Here is an 18,961-nt window from a genome sequence, read left to right as displayed (position 1 = left end):
TTTACCGAAACACCTTCCCTAGCATCCCCCGAAAGATTGGGGCAGCTCCGTCCACCTTCCTATCAAGGAAATGTATTTACCCAAACTCTTGAAAATACTGAGGGCCTGGTTTACAGTTTGGCGGAGGGGTTACTCCGTCGAAATATAAATCCCATTAATATTTTGGCTGAAGGGATATCCGTCACCGTTGTGATGGAGTAACCCCTGCGTCAAACTCTAAATTAGGCCCTAAATCTGTAGTCATTTAGGGGTGGGAAAGAGTGTGAGATCAGATGTGGATGCCTACAAATGCATGTCTTTCTGGACATTCACAAACTTTCAAGGCATTTGTGTCTTTAAGGGCGCATTCCCAACCCAGTGAATGCTATTTATTGCTTTATAATAGTAGATGTTCTTGGGGAAATATGAGATGAAAATAAAAGATTTTATGACAGCAAGGTCACCTTTTGGAATTCCTTGTAGGGTTGTAAATCCAACCGTTTGGAAGTCTGACTTTCACGTGCAGGTCAGTTGCTGCCTGGGATCCACAATGTTTTTTCTAGTCGTTGTAAGACCTGTCTTTAAAGAAACTACAATAATGTAACTTATTGAGTCGAGGGTTTGAATTTCCAGTGATTATTTCTCATCCCCCTTCTTGGACAGGAAGCTTGTTCAATAGTGAAGGTACTTTCTATAAAGTAGGGTTCCATATCACTTTGCATTTACATTTGTGAGAAAATATCCTTTAACATACACCAGTAAACCCAATTTTTTCAAAAATATTGGCGGTGGTGACAATCCATCACTAATTCTTGTTGGGTTCCGGAGTAGCGTGCTACTCGCTGAAAAGCGCTTCGACGCCTCGTCAAGGGTAGTAAGCGCTATATAAATACTATTACAATACAATACAATGGGGGGCATGGTCCTTGGAAAGAAAGGTGTGGCTACTTGTAGAATTACAGGTTCAGAATCACAATTGTTTAATATCCATGTGATGCGGGGGGCTGCTGAACAGTGCAATGACTCACTAGCCAGCACCCCCACTTTGAAAATGGTTCTACCACCAGTGCTGTGCAGAAGCAGTGACAGGGTGCCATACAGAACCAGGGTGCCATGCCAGCACTGGAGAATTGTGCTACTCCACTGCGAGTGCACAGTGCATGCGCCAGGGTGGTATAGCACTGCTAGGACCAGTAGCAGTAGGGTTGCCAATGTCTCAAGGGCCTTAACTATTTACGTAATTAATTGACTAATTGGTTAACTAATAAAGGAAGGAAATGCCCCTAGCCCGCTGTTTGCATTATAGCATCGACCAGGATTTGATGGCCCCCTCAGGCCTCTGAGACCCGGTGCACTGCACCTGCTGCACCAATGGAAGCTACGCCCCTGAGTCCAGCAGCAGGCGCCCTCCCGGTCCATGCTGCAATCGCCAGTCACAGTGAGCGTAATCTCGGCCTCGCTGCGTGCAATCCCCGCTGGGCGGCGCTTGGCACCGGCTGCCGTGATTGCATACAGGATCTCCGCATGTCATCATGGGGTGGGCGGGTAGGATTTCAGCACACCGTGGAGGGGGCGGCGCGAGGCCTGGAGAGCGAGGATGTTGCAATAGGGGGCGAGTGCATCATCAGCCGGGCTCTCTGACTCAGAACGAGAAGCGAAAGCAGCGAGCAACTCACGTTAGCTCGGATTTACATCATACCGAGGGGAGGAGCAAAGGGGTGACTGTCAGGGAAAGAGGGAGGGCTCGGAGGCAAAGAGGGAGTGCTGGCCGTCAGAAAGGGAGGGCGAGTGCCACTCTGCTCTTTCCCTGAGCCCTGCTCGCCCGGGTTGGATGCTCAGCGTGCCCACACATCCAGCAACACCTGGGCGACACCTTCCCTGCTCCTCCCTCCCCCACCCAGGACCCTCTTACACCCGACAGCACCCAGGGGCACACCAAGCCACCCCTGTCCGCATCACCCAGGCTGGAGAGCGCCCGGAGGACTGTACTTGTGCGAGGTGAGCTGGCAGCGCGTCTATCACACCCGGGGCAGTGTACCTGGGCACCTCTAAGTATCCGTCCTGTGCTGACCGTGGCATCTTGAATGATCACAACTCGAGTGGGCATTTTATCTGCTCATTACTGCTCCTGGCACAAAAAAACGCGCTTTGCTGACTTGGGCATTGTGGACACTTGGTACTGAATCTACTGGTTACTGGACTGGAAATAGTTACCAAGCTTCGCAAGCCTGGCACTGAATGGACACACCATCTACTCTTCACTGGCCTTAGCAAAACAACTACCCTCCCCTGGCCCTGGTACAGTACCAGCTCTTTATGAGTTTGGCATCCCTGGCCTTGGCACAACCGCTATTCTTTGCTAGTCTGCCAGTATTCACCACTCTTCACTGACCTGGGCATCGCTGGCCTGAGGATAACTACTCTTCCCTGATCAGAAACAGTCACCACCCTTCGTTAGACCGGGCATCGCTGGATTGGGCACCCCCCTACCCTTCGTTGGCCCTGGAATCCTAACTACACTTACGTGACCTGGGCACAGCAACAACTCTTGGCCAGCTCACGCGCCTTGTGCTGGCCTGGGGAGGTGACCAGGTAAGCATTCCTTTGTTCTGACTTTGGCTAAGTAGTGCGTATTATTGGTCTCTACTCTCTTGGTCAGTCCTCTGTCTTTACTTCAGGACAGTCCCAGGTATAGTCTCGCTGTCCCTCTACTCATCGACTCTGTGGAGGAGGAGCTGCTCTGGGACCCTGGACACCTCCCGTCCCAGGGACCTGGACACAGCCCACCACCCTGTCCTAAAAGCCGCTGCTCTCCCATGAATCAGCTAGACCAAAAGTAGCCTAGTGGTTACTCAGAGCTGTGGCCGTGTGATAAAATTGAGACGTGGTTTTGTGGTTAGAATGACATGTATTTTAATGAGTAAACTTGGATTTAACTGTTAAGCTAAAGTCTGGTGGTGTGATTAGACTTAAAATGTGGTCTCTGGCGATACTGATATGTAGTTTAGTGATTAAATTAAGAAAACAGGTGTGCTGTTACATATACATACATGTCTATATATGTATGTATATATATATATATTATTTAATGGTTAAATTAAGATGTGGTCGTACAGTGATGTCAGTATGTGTTCTAATGATTAAGGTGGGTCAGTACTTACACTGATAAGTGGTCTTGTGCTTAAATTGTGGTTATGCTGATATGTGGTCCAGGGATTACATCAAGATGTGGCGCAGTGGGGAAGCTACAGTCTCATGGTTATGCTGAGGTGGGGTCCAGTGATAGAGGAGAGGTTTTGTGGTTGGGATATAATTTCCTGAATAAATTGATATGTGGATGAGTGAGTGGTTAATATAAGACATTATTTTAGTTGAAAGGTGGTCTAGTGATTTTGTTGAGACCTTGTGGGAATTTTGAGATGTGGTCTAGTGGTTGCTGTGTCATCTAGTGGTTTCTGTGTGGTCTGGTGGTTGAGATGTGGTCTGATGGTTTATGTGTGTTCTAGTGGCTGAGATGTGGTCTAGTGGTTGAGATGTGGTCTACTGGTTGCTGTGGTCTGGTGGCTGAGCAATGATCTAGTAGTTGCTGGGTGGTCTAGTGGTTGAGATGTGGTCTAAGGGTTGCTGTGTGGTCTAGTGGTTGAGATGTGGTCTAAGGGTTGCTGTGTGGTCTAGTGGTTGAGATGTGGTCTAGTAGCTGCTACGTGGTATTGTGGATGAGATGTGGTCTAGTGGTTGCTCTGTGATCTCAAGGTTGAGATGTGGTGTAGTGGTTGCTGTGTGTTTGAGATGTGTTGTGGTGGTTGCTGTGTGGTCTGGTGGTTGAGATGTGTTGTGGTGGTTGATGTGTGGTCTAGTGTTTGAGATGTCCTTTAGTGGTTGCTATGTGGTGTGTTGAGATGTGGTCTAGTGGTTGAGATGTCATCTAGTGGTTGTTGTGTGGTGTGTTAAGATGTGCTGAATATGTTGCAAGTGATCCGGTGGCTGATCAATTGTTCAGTGTGCACTTGTTGGCTTGAGATGGTTGGCTTGAGATGTGGTCAGGTGTATGCAGTGTGTTGGTCTAGTGGTTCAGTTGAGATGTGATCTGGTGGTTTAGACGTGGTCTGGCCATTATGTTGAGATGTGGTTAGTGGTTACAACATGGTCTAGTGGTTGAGATGTGGTCTGTCTGGTGAGAGGTGGCTCAGTGAATAAGATGAGTCGTGATTACTGGTTAAGTTGTCAAGTGGTCTAGAGGTTGCAGTGTGGACTAGAGGCACATATGTGCTCAAAGTGTTCACGTGAGACGCGGTCTGGTCTTTTAGGTGGAGTTGTTATTAAGTTAAGACATGGTCCCCTCCTGGGTTCATTGAGATGCGCTCTCGTTGCCGGCTCTGAAACTTGGGGACCTGGGATTCAATAACGCATTCTTCACCAGATCACATTGTGTGGTCTGAGGCACATGCCTTCCTCATAGTTGGTATGCCCAGGCACCGCTCGCGTAGGAAGAGCTAAATGCCATCTGTATGGGCTGTGAGTCCCTCTCCTTGCGTCTGGACGAGCGGACTGTAATCCCGAACTATCGGGGGGTCTCAGAGGACAGTGGCCCCAGCTCTCCCGTAGCCCTCGGCCAGCTGCTGACACTGAACTCTGAAGCCGGGCACGGGTTAAGGTACCCTCCCCCCAGCACTTGTCATCCATCCCTGGGAATACGAAGCAGGGGGATTGCGACATCCGCTGATACTCCGAGGAACAGACGCCTTTCCTCTTCCTCTCCGTGGCAGGAAGGCTTGACTTCCTCCCGGCACCCCAGGGAGGCCTCCTCCAGCTCAGCGCACTTCCAGCAGGGGCATCTCTCACCCCGCCCCCGGGGGGGCGAGAGTGTCTGCCTCGCAGAGGGGTGGGGGTGCCAGACATGGGGCCTGATTCAATCAGTGCAGACTGGGGCTGTCGCATCCTGGCACAGCCACACCTGGGGGGCTTTATAGCTCTCTCCTGGGGTCTCCGCCCTCACCTATTCTGCATCACATCAACCAGCTGTCTCTCCCTCTAAGGACGCAGACCCGTCTCGCTCCCCACACCGAGCCGACTCCCGGAGGTAAGGGCTTCTCCCGTGGGACCTTAAGTTTCATTTTTCACCGGTTGCTGCTAACTCGTGTGGCGCTGGGTGCGTCTATGCGCTATTCAGCAGAGTACAGCCCTCTATAGTTTCTAGTTGTTGGTAACTTTTGTGTGGGGCTGCGTTCATCAATGCGCTATACACCAGAACCGTCTTCACTTTCTTCCTGGTTGTTGGTAACACTCGTGTGGCGCTGGGTGCGTCTGGGCGCAGAACACAGGCCTCTAGTTGTTCCTGGCGTGGATAACTTTGGCGAGCCACTGTGTTCATCTATGGGGTTTACAGGAAAACCAGTCTTCAAGTGTTCCTGGTTATGGCATCTTTTGTGTGGCGCTGCGTTCATCTATGCGCTAGACACCAGAACAGTCTTCAAGTTTTTTCTGGTGACTGGTAATTTGGGACTTGCGCTGGGTGCGTCCATGCGCTATACCGCAGAACACCGCTTTCTAGCTTTTCCTGGTTGTGGTAACTTTGGCGCTGCGGTGCGTGGGTCTGTGACTTACAGCAGAAGATAGTCTTCTAGAAGCGTATAGTGCCCCACGCGTGTATTCACTAATGTATGTATACGGTACATTCACTCAGTGGGCGCTGTGGGGGGTGAAGGGTGTGCGTGAAAGCACTGGAAGGGTACCCATTACAGCGGGCTGAGTGCGGAAGGGGAGGGCATGTGGCATAAATGCCAGAATTGCCAAGTATGGAGCTGGGGAAACAGGGTGAAGTCGCCGCGCCTATGAAAACTGGATGAATGTGTCTTTGTATAATGTAAAGCGCTCCAATCCCGCCGGGTCGAGTTCGCGCTATATAAAAACTGGAGAGACTTATCAGGAATGGGGGGAAGGAGGGTTTGTGTGTTCGGAAATGTCGTGCCTGGGGCGAGCTGATATGTATCCGGTTTGTAAAGAGGGTTCATCCCCAGAAAGACCACCCAGAAAAGGGGGTTGGGGGAGGGGGGGACCTCCTGTTTACAGCCCCTGCCCGTGCTGAGGTGCTGGTGTGAATATCCCTCTGAAGCGCCCTGCGGGTTTCAGTGTCAAAGGCAGCTGCAGTGCTATAAGGATCGGGGAGAGGGGGGCTGCACCCCTAACTTTTAACGCTGCATTTGCTATATCTTTCGACCTTGCACTTGCAAAGGAAGGACGTGGAGGTCCCGACAGCAGTGAAAACACGTGGGGGTCCAAGCGGCAGACAAGAGCTGAATTTGAGACCTCTGGAGCAATAATGTACGTTTTAAAATAGAATTTGGGGGTCATGTAGTTGAGACCCCACCTTAATGTCAGTGTGGTGGGTGTGGCATGTCACAGGCGAGGGCGCGGATCCGGGCCGTACAACTCACTCCCAGTGCGTGAGATTTAATACATCTGAACAACCTGTGTTACTCTATTCATCACAACTCACCCTAGATATCGGGGTCACAGCCACCTTATAGCCTCTGCCCTCCCAGGATAACCTTGACGACGTACACTTCCCTGAGCCTCACGAGGGCAAATGGAAAAACTCCCTAGACATTTTTAGATGTCGGCAAAAATGTATAGGCACGCCATTATGACACGAGTGCGCTCATCTCACTGTTAAACATGGCGCTGACACGCCACTGAGAGAGTGACACAAAACCACAGACCTTAACGGTGCACCACTCGGACATTACTCACGAGCCGTGACACACTGGCACACCCAAGTCATGCAGCTCATCCCGAAATTATGCCATCTGCCTGAAACACCAGCCTAGTCATACCTCTACACTCACCTCACTGCTATATATAGCGCTGCGCCGCAGTGAGAGACCTCGTGAACACAGACACTGCTGAAATCACCAGCTGTAGTGACACACAGGCTTCAGTGATAAACACACACAAGACAAGGTGACCCACACGCCTCCCTGCTAAGTAGAAGGCTGAGTGAATTCGGAGCTAGGCACTAGACACACTGGCCTTCCCACCGAACAAGAGACAGACAGGCCTCCATGCTGAACACCAGGTAAGCAGGCCTCTGCTGAAGGCCATACACAGATACCTCACTACTAAACACAAGAGGACACAGGTGCCTCACTATTAACCACTCGACAAACAGGCCCCACTAGTAAACAATCCCTAGACAAACAAGCTTCTCTGCTGAACACGAGACAAACAGGCCTCACTATTAAACACAAGACAGACACAGATGCCTCACCATTAAACACTCGACAAATAGGCCTCACTACTAAACACAAGACAGACACATATGCCTCACTATTAAACACTCGACAAACAGGCCCCACTAGTAAACAAACACCAGACAAACAAGCTTCTCTGCTGAACACGAGACAAACAGGCCTCACTATTAAACACAAGTAAGACACGCCTCCCTGCTGAACACGGCACACATACGTCACACTACTAATGAGGACACACGGGGTTCACTGCTAAACACAAGCCAGGCAGGCCTCACTACTAAAAACGAGACACATGGGAGTCACTAGTTAACACGAAGGACGCGGACCTCACAACTAAACATGAGATATAGCGCCTTAACTGCTAAACACGAGGCATCAGGCTTCACTGATGAACATGCGACAGACACGCATGCCTCACGTCTAAACAGGAGCCATGCAGGCCTCGAGTTTCTACCCTGAGCTTCTAGAGTCCTGCTCTCCAGAACCAATGTCCTATTTTTTTCTGTTCCCTCTAGATGAGCTTAAATGTGCACAATGTGCCTAGAGCGGCTCTTCTCAGCAGGAAGCGCCTTGACGTAGAGGACTCCGACACGCCCAGATGTAAGCGGCCACGGATTGGCCCCCAGCCTGGACTGGCACCATGTCTGCGCCCCCTTCCTCGGCCCTCCTGTGCTGCGCCCCAGGAACGCACCATCTCCAGGATAGGACCATACACCTTGTTGGACCACCAGGAGAGGCAGAACGTGTACCTTGCAGTGCACAAGCATACAGAGGAACCCTACATCTGCAAGGTGAGTACCTCTCCTCTCCCAGCCCTGGGCAGGGAACTTCAGATCATGGACTAGTGGGTAACTCTGTCAGACTTCCTTTTCTAATCGTAGTGCAACCTGGGGGTAACCGTGCAGTCAGTCATGTATTTGTAACCAGTGCTTGAAATGGGAAAATAGAAGTGCTGGTACTCTCTGATTAAAAGTATTACGTTTTTCTAGAGAAGTGCAGGTACTTCCCTCTCCAAATAAAAAAGTGCTGGTACTCAGGACCCACCCAATTAAAGCACTGCTTGTAAAATCTGTGAAATCTCAGGAATAGCTCTGCTGACAGATATGCATCTCTTTCATCCCAGCAACTTGATGATAGCTCTGTTGTCAGATATACATTTCTACCATCTCAGTAACCTAACAGTAGCTCTGTTGTCAGACATGCACATCTAACTTAAGCATCCTGTGGGATAGCGCAGCTCTCAGACCTACCTCTAATGTTTGAGCATTCAGAGAGAGGGCTCTGCTGTCAAAGGCTTAAATCTCTAACATCTGAGCAACCTAGGGACTATCTCTTCCATCAGACATACTTTACTAACATCTGAGCAACCAGAGATAGCACTGCTGGACCGTACATTCCTTGTCTAAAGAATGTGTTCAAGTTTCAAAACTCAAAAACAAATTTACGCTTTTCAGGAAAGCATTTGTTACAAGTTGCTGTCAGAGAGACCCCCTTTCATGTATATCAGATACAACATCCCATTACCCTGTTATTCACTGTTGTGACACAGCAACAGTGGTAAACAAAAGTTGTTCCCTATTGTTGCTACATGTTGCATATATGTGACAAAGTAACCCCTGCTTTACATTATAAGGATATTGCAAGTCACCACAAGGTTCCTTGACCATAAAGAACAGAGGTCTACAAACTGGTGGGGGGTCCCTAGGGGGGGGGGCAAAAGAAGCATTATACAGATAACAGGCCTTTGTTTTAAGTAGAAGCATGTTATTGCATTTTTAAAAAGGTAACAGTACTTAACTGCAGTGTTTAAATCAGCCTAGACATATTCAAACATTGCCATCTTTATAAAATAATTGTGAAAAATTCTGAGAAGGGCCCAATGATTTTTTTTTTCCAACTGGGGGGGCGCAGCATTAAAAAGTTTGGAGACTACTGATATAGAAGAACAAGGACGGAGGCAGAGTCCTTTATAAGGTTAGGGATTTGCAAGGTGACTTGCAGTACCTTATAATGGGTTTCAGGGCATGCTTTGTTCATGGTCACAGAATCAATCAATCAATCAGGGATTTGTAAAGCGCACTACTCACCCGTGAGGGTCTCACCTTTCCCACAAACCACTTTAATCCTTAGCGTGTCTGGAAACATGAAAAATAAAATTAATCTGGTGCAAAATTAAACGCAGAAAAAAGCTCTTAGATAATTGTTGGGAAAGATATTAAAATCAGTTTAATGCAAGTAATTAAAAAAAAGCTGAGGAGAAACACACAGAACGATTCTTTTCTATAAATACCTTAGGAGTGTAAAAATAAACGTTGCTATAAATCCCCCCTTTACCTCCCCATTTTATAACTAGAAGAACAGAGCAGAAGAAAGAAAATCAATGTTTCATTTCCGCTGTTTGAACAGCTCCTTTATTATGCCCCGTGACCTGGCCTGCCTTTCACCCCTGGCAGCAGGCACTGTAATGTCAGATCTCCACTCTATTAAGTTTTTAGAGTTGACTTCTGGTGTTATTTCTTTATTATTGGTGGCGGACTGTATCACAAGTCCTTGATTATAAAGAAATTAGAGTCAGGCTTTTAATGCTCAGATTGCAGCATCACATGAATTCTAAAGGAATTGCTAGCTGCTGTAACAAGGCTCTCAGATGGATAACGTTTATGGTTTTCACTTCAGGTTCTGAATCATAGACAACTCGAGTTTTGCTCTCACCTATTTGATGCCATATATATGCTATTTAGAACCATATTTCGAGATCTTACTGCCGGAATATTCTGAATGTTTTTAAATTTGTAGGCTCACTTGCCGGGAGGGCTTTGCAACTCTGTTGAAAGTTAAATGTAACACTGTCTCTGTCCTCGTTCTAAAAATGTGCACTATGCCCTGATAGGTTTTGGGATTCGTAGGGTCTGTAAAACATCGTTCAGAAAATAAAACGATAAATTAAATGACCCTGTAAAAGCACAGCTGTGAGGAATAGCATTGCTTAATTAAGGCATTTGGAACTGTTATTACAACCATGCTTGCTAAGGCCCGAGCCTGCAGGAGCTCTGCACCAAGTAACAACAGAAGCTACCAAACGTTGCTTGTTGCTGCCATCAAGCGGTCAAAGGCGTTGATGCAGGAGTGCACACATCTGGGCAACAATCCAAAGAGTAAATCCACCAATCTGAAAGTCAGGACGAGGTCAAAACTGTGGAAGAAAAAAAAAGGCAACCGCTCTGTGACGTGCACTTAAAAAAACTCACCTGAAGACTTTGATCCAAGGCACCAGCCAGAAAGGCAGTTGGGGACATTTTGAGCGAGGAAAGATGTTTTTCCCAACTGTAGAAAATTATGAAGTAGATCCGATTGTTCAGCATCCTTGAGTAATGTTGGAAGTCAAAACTAGTGGCCCTTTCAGGGCCGGGTACGGCGCTAAAACACAGGCGTGCACAGGTTTCCCTTTTTTAGTGAGGAGGCAACTAGGGCTATTTGTGGGTGCTTAGGTTTTGCAGGTATTAACAAATATCATCATCATACGTCTTTTTATAAAGATTTCCACAGAGATCATATAGTATAAAGAATCACATACATAGAAAGAAATAGCTCAGAGTAAGATCACTTTACAAAACAGGAACACATCAAAGTTAGTGTGCAGATAAAAATAAACCTCTAAAAAACGTTTAAAAACATTAAAACCAATATCCTGAGTTCGCGGTGCTACTAGTCTGTGCTTCTTTAGCCGATATTATCCCGGCATTACGAAAAACAGGACATAAAAAACCCAATTCTTTTAGATTGTAAAGCTGGACAGACTAAAACAACATGATTAAAATCTTGGACTCCATTTTCTTTTTTACAAAAAGTACACGTGCGGTCTTTATATTCTAGTTTTTTCTTGGCTGCTGTTACACTTGTTAGCAGGAGTGCCTGTGCTCTTAATAATAAAAACAACGGATTTTTACAACAATCTTACACCGTGGCAAATGCATGGAAAGCAGGCATAAATACTAGGTTTTTGCAAATACGTGTACACCAAGCACAAAATGAAAAAGGAGCCCAGTGCAAATGTAAATTGCAGAGTGTTTTTGTTCCTCATTTTTGTTTAATGGTCTACATGTTGGGGGCCTGATAAGAAAAAGACCCCAACCAAAAGTTAGCGATTCATTAGAAAGTAGAGAACCAAGCCGAGCAGACTGGCCTCCTGGCCTTTATGTGCCTGCACATATCATCATTCCTGTGATATCCGGAAAACTCAGGTACCTCCCACATCATAATTTCAACCAAAAGGGGTATTTCCTCTTTTGGGGGGATAATAACAGGAGAATGTACCGAGAGGGAAATTGAAAGATGTGCCAACATGTCGGTCGGTGGCTCTGAAAAGCAGGTAAGAGCGAGGCAAGGCAGTCGAATGTGAGGTCTAGTTATTAAATAGGTACTAACACTGCTCTTTGTAAGAACTTCTGCTTGCTAACTGGAAGTAACTAGATTAACTCTTGGTTCCACATTCAGACGCTTGACCCCTAGACCAAATCTCAGTTAAGCAAGTGGGCCACATCTTAACCTAAATAAACTGTGGCAAAGGCATTGGCCGCCAGTCTATTGGCTTTATCAATTCTTATTTTGTCATGGATTTTGGAAAGCTTTATGGCTGGAGAAGCTAGTGAGATCTCGTTAATATAAAAAAATGGGGCTAAAACCCCAAATATTTTTTAGCCTAAAAAAGTACACGTTACTAGTACTTAAGGGAACTATTTTGAGTGTTCATGTGCTCCTTGTGAAAGGGCAGAACGCCATCACTCGTGATGAAGTAAGCCAGTGACTGATGTGGGTTGACCTAGTGACCCATGCTGTAGTGGAGGAAATAAAATGTGAATGACACAAATCGATGGAGTGGCCTAGCTGTAAGTGCCTGAAAGCAAATATCTTATAGATATAATTAAGTAACATCACTAGGCCTTGGCAAACACCAGACCTAAAAACAGAATATCCACCTAATCTCAGGACCACACCTCAATCTAACCATTTAATCAAGTCTCAGCTAAAGCTTTGGTTGGTGTTGATTTTGGCCAATGTTTTCACTCTCCCATACCCAGCAATTTCTCACATGCTCTTTCCCTTTCAGGTATACACCATGAAAAATTACCACAAGGTTACAGCCCCGTACGGCCGCCTGCCTCCTCACCCCAACATTGCTCCTATGGCTGAGATAATCCTCGGGGACCAAAGTGCCTACATCTTCCAGGAACCGGGCCATGGTGATATGCACTCTCACATACGACAGCGCAAGCGTCTACCGGAGCGGGAGGTGGCCACCATCTTCAGACAAATGGCAGAGGCTGTGGCACACTGCCACGCCGAAGGGGTCCTTCTGAGGGACCTCAAGCTACGCAAATTCATCTTCAGGGACAAGGAAAGGTGAGCGGCCATTGTTGAATCAAACAATTGTTGCCTATTCATAAACAGACCTATAAGAAAATTGCCATCTACCCGTGAGGTATAGTGGTGAGGGGGGCACAGGGTTAGTTCACTGGTCCTGGTGGAAGGAAAGAAAGGGCTGAGAGAGAGTAAGAGCAGTGAATCTATAAGGGCAGAGCCAGTTTCCATTTGACACTCTGTGGGACATACAGTGCCGCATTGCTCTTGAGGGACATTGAGTGTTCAAGGCTGCCTTTTTTAGCAGTGATATTTGGTGGGGCCTTCTCCCAGTACATCTGGTGGGTGGAGCTTGGAGTCTCTTGGCATTTTTCAGTGTGGCGGCAGTGGCAGTCACAAATGTGGTGAGCAGGCATGAATTGTAGTTGCCCTAACTGTTGCTGTACTCTCTGCCTTAAAGAAGTGTTGTTTGATATTTCTCAGCCCTAAACACATAGGGCGTCTAGAGGCCATGAGTGTGAGAGGGAAGAGCGGATTACAGTATTTTATTTCCAATTTGAGATCGACAGACCCTGATGCTGATTTCAGTGCTTCTGTTTGAATTTGAGATTTCAGAAGTGACTGTAACTTTTTGTGCAGCCACTTGTGAAATTGTCGGTGTGTGTGTCTGCGAGTGCGCACGCCTGTTGATACGTGAACTTAACATGCACACGTTTGCAAGTGGAGAATCTGATTTTGGGTTTGTAACTTACCCTTTTATCTTTTTTTCACCAGGACAAAGGTGGTGCTGGAGAACCTAGAGGATTGCCACCTCCTGGATGGCCCGGAGGACTCCTTGTCTGACAAGCATGGTTGTCCGGCCTACGTGGGTCCAGAGATCCTCAGCATGGACAGTTACTCAGGGAAGGCTGCAGACATCTGGAGCCTCGGTGTCATTCTCTACACAATGCTGGTGGGGCGTTACCCATTTGAAGACACAAATCCCGCCTCGCTTTTCAACAAGATCCGTAAGGGGGTCTTCTCCATCCCAGACTGCCTGTCGCCCAAGGCGCGATGCTTGATCCACAGCATCCTGCGCAAGGACCCCACAGAGAGACTCACTGCCCAGGGCATCCTGCTCCACCCCTGGCTTTTGGCCACGGATGCAATGTTGGAGGACTGCCGGCTGCATCCATCTGATGAAACGGGACATGACCAAGAGGTACCTGAATTTAAGATCTGCGAGGATCAGTATGACGGTGAAGAAGAAGATCAGGCCCTTTATAGCTAAAAAATACAGTTCTTGTTTGATGCTAACCAGTGTCAAGTGGGTCTGACAGCCTTGATGGGCTAGAGCAAAGGGAAGGCAGTAGGGACTGTCTGCCTTTCACTGGAGGACTCCATCACCCAACCTCGTAGAGACCTCTGGAACCAGAAGTGTTTTAAAATGCCTCCTAGCGGGTGGAAACCAAGAAGGATTGTTTCCATACACCAAAGTGCCTCCATGCAGCCAGTGCCTTGTGCCATAATCCAGACGTGAAGGAACCAGCACCCTACTTTTATATCTGGCTTGGATTATTTCATGTTTTTGACTTGTGAAGAAACTTCTGTCCGTCAGAGATGTGTGGGTAGCCTTTTTTAGTGAGGGTTATCCCAGAGTATCAGCAGTGACTTGGTTTACCTATACCAGATAGCAGGACTCTTTTGCTGGGGGGGAGCACTATAGCAGCATATTCTACATACTGTTTGTGTGCTGAAGCACTGACTCAGAGCAGATTTTGTTGAACAACACTCTCTCTGGTTGATTTTCACTCGGCCACGCTTCCTAACACCGGTCCCCAGTTTAGCATTCTGTATTTTTCACTTTGGTCAGAATTCCCCTCTTGTGTCAGCAGGGAACCAAAGGACCTTGGCTGACCTTGCCCTATCCATATGTGGTTTGACCTACGAAGGAATATCAGTTTTCACCCGCAGACCTAAGCCTCCAGTCCACAATAGGTATGGAACAGAGTCGTGTACGGGTCAGCAACTGATTGTACCCAGGACCTAAACAAGGCCGGGAGGCGGTACTAGAGAATGTTATCCTTTCTGGTCTCCCCTTATCACTCTCCCTGGGTTTTCTCACACCCCTCTTGCTGTGCTGTACACCCCCCCATTCTGAAATATCCTGTTCCATTCCAGAGGCCACTAGAGCGCAATAAGTTAGTAGTCAGCTAGGAGGGAGGTTGTGGGTGAACTCGGAGAGAGGCCACAGGTTAACTCAGTGAGCGAGCATGACTCCATTCCTTGTGAGGTGATTGGTCACCCCAGAGAGGATTCATGTGGCAACCCATAGAGATTAGTCATGGCTGAAGCCAGAAAAGGGGAGGGCGTGAAACAAAGCGACTCGTTGGTGATTCTAGACAGGGGCCATAAGTGATTTCAAGGATGGTATGGCTCCACCCAGAAAAGGCGCATGCATTCCTCCAGCGCGGCCATGAGTCAACTCAGAGAGAGAACATGGGTCAAGCTGGAGAGAATCAAACCAAGAAAGGAGCAGTCATGAGGCAAACCTATCGCAGCACTAGGCCCACCCAGAGAGGGCTCATCTCCAGGGAGAGGGCAAGGGTCAACCCAGGGAGAAATCATGGGTAACCCAGAGGGAAGGTATGGGTCAACCCTTGGGCAAATTGCTATCCAGTTTGCACACAGAGTTGCTGTTCTCTTGCGCGTCACAGCACTTGCTGGGCTGCTGGGTGGGCGCTGGTGGTGGTGGTTTGGATTACGGAAAGCTAATTATGTGTACTGTATGTAACTGTCCATATGTTTACCTTATGCGGTGCCCATGTCTGCGTTGTAAAACAGGGCACATTAAAGTAATGTCAAATACGTTCGTCTTGAAAGTTGGCTTGCAGCCACGGCTCTCACTACACCAGCGGAGATCAGACGAGGCAACTTACCTCAGAGCTCAACAGCGTTTTTTTTGCCTGAATCACAGATGTAAAATTGTGTGACACCCAATTGTTGATGTCTGTATACCAGCAGATCGGATAAAGCTAAGCCTCGCTTAATTCTCCTCAGCAGTGTGCACTACGAGTGACAAATACTGACATATTGTGTTCAAATGTACTCCAGAGGGGTCTGCAAGACCTGCGTGCCTACCCATGGCACTCCGACTCAGTCTTTGCAGAAGTGGGGGTTCCTCTTGATTGATGCTGAAAGGTTGTGTTCAAATGGACTATAAAAGGTTTTCCAAAACCCTCATGGCCCTGCCCCTCCCCAGCATGGGCCACTTCAGAGCTTTAAACTAATACTAAAAGGGCAGCATATATATATATATATATATATATATATATATATATATATATATATATATATATATACAGCAGCTGTCCGCTTAAGCTGTCTCTTTGACCATACTGATGCAGGTATATATATATATATATATATATATATATACACACACACACACACACACACTCAGTGCCTTTAAATTTTGTACACAAGTGCCTTCCCTTCAATCCTCCATGGTTTGGGGGTTCTCTGAACTATGGTAGATAGAAGGGACCACAGGTATCTCCCTAAAGTGTGGCGTACAGGCTTGTAGGTTCAAAATATTCCTGAATACTTCTTACCCAAAATTTTGGTTAATATTCCTTATGAAGAGGAGGGAGGGTCATTTCTTTTAATCAACAGTGGCGTGAGCAGTCTACTCTCCAATGCCTTCTTAACAGTGCCTTGAACCCCAATCTCTCCTGCAGGTGCCTGCATCACTCCTAAGAAACATTCCTAACCCGAGATGTGCCAACTTCCCCCCACAGTGTTTACCTCGCGGCACCAACCAAGTGCCCTTTTAACCCCTAACCCCAGGATTTATGATGTGTTAGTGCCCGGTCACCGCATTCTCACTACAGAGCGATGTCTATTTGTTGTAATGTGTGTTTATTTTTTGTCTTTTGATAAATTAAAATTTTGAATTGTATATTTGTCCTCGTGCTACTTTCTGAATTGGAGGGCGGTATTTCAAGGTCAACAGGTGTGAGAGGGAGTTGTCATAAAGGCAGATGCAATGCAAACACCCAAGCAGACCCAACAGTGACGTGAGCAGCTGCCTAGGGCACCTGTCCCATTCTATCCCCTTCTGTAAAAGTGAGTGTAAGGGTTCAGTTGTTAAACACTTTACATCTCAGGGGGATTTGTTGCCCTTCCGGGTCTCTGAAGACAGGAAGTCATTGGTTCCTCAAGACGACGTCACCATGGTCCCTAAAAACAGCATATTCATACTTCAAGATGTAAGACTCACCCGTTTTACTCCTCGAGACTAGAGCCACGACAGCCCAGCAAGACCGGAGGTTCTCATTGATGCCGCCAGCCCAAAGGAACTCCATGGTCCCTCAAGGGAGGAGGGCCTCCAATGTCCCTTTAGATCAGTGGGTCCCAACCTGTGGTCCGGGGACCCTTGGGGGTCCACAACTGCTTAGAAAATTGAATAATATTAACAGATTAGGTCCCCATCTTTCAGTAATGACTCAGTGGGTGGTCCCCGGATTCTAAAAATGATTCAGTGGGGGTCCTCGGGTTCCAGTAATGATAAAGCAGGGGTCCACAAAGTCAAAAGGGTGGGAATTACTGCTTTAGATCACCCTGCTCAAGATCACACATGTACCAGCTTTGGGGCTTTGGGAGTGATCAGGCATCTCGCCCTGCCCAGTGCAGTCAGTGTACCCTGAAATTAAGTTTGACGGTTTCGCTTCATTCAGGGGTAACGGTATTGATATCACAGTGCTGGTGTGCACTCCTCAACTTTTCCCAGACTGCAGAGGTGAATGTCAAGGGTGTGGAGCTACGCCCACAGGACAGGTTGAAGAGCAAGTTTTGTTTGCCTTACTGACAAGACTTAGATGGTGCATGGTATGCAGAGCACATTAGAATTCCTACACTGTAGCATAAATATTTCTCTAATGAATATTTGCCCTGAAGAAGACCAAAAACTGTGCCACTACCTCTTTGTAAATGCATCTCAGAAGAGCAAAAAAACATACCAGTTGCTGCCAGCTTTCAACTGGTGATAATTGAGAAGTAGAGAGTTCCTGCAAGTTGTTTCCCGTTTATGAATACAAAGTGCTACATCTATGGCAATAGTGAGTGTTCTGTGTGTGGTAAGGTAATCACGCATTTTTACCATGGATATAGCATGCCCCATCTGCATGACAAAACAACTATGGAACCATTTTCTGAATGTTGTGATTTCAAGTTTAAAGGATAATGGGACAGCGGCTGGGGCTAAAGCCTCCATTGACAACCAGTTGTGATCCAGGTTGTATGTTGCCCAGGAGTGAAGTCTTTTATGGACTCCACAGGACAGTTTGAATAAACCACTGTCTTCGACAGGATGCCAATCTGAGAGTGATCAGGGCTGGACTGAGGTGTACAGTGTCCTGGTTCCTGAAGCTTGCATTGCAAAGGCAGGTAGGGCTAACTTAAGAGGACCGAGGTGGATTCTGGGAAGGTTTATGAGAAATAAGTTGCCTTATGCAAGCCTCCATAGGACAAGTGATGGGACAAAGGATTTAAGTACTCTACTTGGTAACTGATGTTATTCCATGGGGGATCCGAATTGGTGATGTATTTCTTTGAATGATCAGTTTATTTTGGCGTGTCCAGGCACCACCTTCCTGGAAGGTGAAGAATGCATTGACATCTTATTGAGAACACTTTCAATTGCAGTGTTGCGGTGGGGTTCAGTCCTGGTGTCGAAGTCATACCAGGTAGCATCTTTCTGAGAATACCTAACAATTAGTATTTCCAAAAGTCCTTTTAGAACATATGTATCTGTGGGTATTAATATATTGCAAACCTGGCTAAGAAGAAGCAGAGCCCTGTAAATTACTTGGGGGAATGGGAAACAACGTACAAGATGGTGTACATATAGTGAGGATTACAGAAATAAAGGGCCTGATTTATACTTTTTTAGCACTGCATTTGCGTCGTTTATTGACGCAAAAGCGCTGCAAACTTACAAAATATAATTGAAATTTGAAAGTTTGCGCCACTTTTGCATCAAAAAATGACGCATATGCGGCGCTAAAAAAGTATAAATCAGGCCCGAAATGTGTACATTACATGCCACATTTTCAGGCACAGGAAGATTACGTGATATGCCCAGAATCAAACGATGGGGAGTCAAGTGTTGCGGCCAGGATTCAAAGTTGGGTCCTGGGATCCAAAGTTTGCTGTTCTATCCACTACCACGCATCTCCTCCCACGTAACTGAATTATATGTTGCGTTATGGCCCCAATTACCGAGAACAAACCCAATATCCAACACTTAGCAAAACTTAAGCCATTTACAAGAGGGATGGCATATCACTGGGGAAAGGTTTTCAAAAGGTCATCTTGTGATTGTAATTACGACC

The 18,961-nt window shown here is 47.0% G+C and overlaps 1 protein-coding gene across 3 annotated transcripts; it reads left to right on the top strand.

The window, feature by feature from the left end:
* The first annotated feature begins 1,597 nt into the window (after positions 1-1,597).
* TRIB3 (tribbles pseudokinase 3) lies at positions 1,598-16,527 on the top strand. Of its 3 annotated transcripts, none has more exons than XM_069243326.1 (4): positions 1,598-1,977; positions 7,745-8,020; positions 12,337-12,629; positions 13,362-16,527. In XM_069243326.1, the coding sequence occupies exons 2-4, from the start codon at positions 7,745-7,747 to the stop codon at positions 13,855-13,857; spliced, it is 1,065 nt and encodes a 354-aa protein (XP_069099427.1). In that variant the 5' UTR covers positions 1,598-1,977; the 3' UTR covers positions 13,858-16,527. The 3 variants fall into 3 exon arrangements, with proteins under 3 accessions (XP_069099427.1, XP_069099425.1, XP_069099426.1); XM_069243324.1 differs by having other exon boundaries at positions 1,598-2,571; XM_069243325.1 differs by lacking the exon at positions 1,598-1,977 and adding an exon at positions 3,627-5,059.
* The last annotated feature ends 2,434 nt before the right edge of the window (positions 16,528-18,961 follow it).

This window comes from Pleurodeles waltl, chromosome 7 (assembly GCF_031143425.1).
Source record: "Pleurodeles waltl isolate 20211129_DDA chromosome 7, aPleWal1.hap1.20221129, whole genome shotgun sequence".
Classification (NCBI taxonomy): Eukaryota; Metazoa; Chordata; class Amphibia; order Caudata; family Salamandridae; genus Pleurodeles; species Pleurodeles waltl.
This window is presented reverse-complemented; position numbering and strand designations above follow the sequence as displayed.

Coding starts and splice junctions, on each gene's coding strand:
- TRIB3 (XM_069243326.1), top strand. CDS start 7,745: ATGAGCTTAAATGTGCACAATGTGCCTAGAGCGGCTCTTCTCAGCAGG. Junction 8,021..12,336: donor AGGAACCCTACATCTGCAAG/GTGAGTACCTCT, acceptor TTTCCCTTTCAG/GTATACACCATGAAAAATTA. Junction 12,630..13,361: donor ATCTTCAGGGACAAGGAAAG/GTGAGCGGCCAT, acceptor TTTTTTCACCAG/GACAAAGGTGGTGCTGGAGA.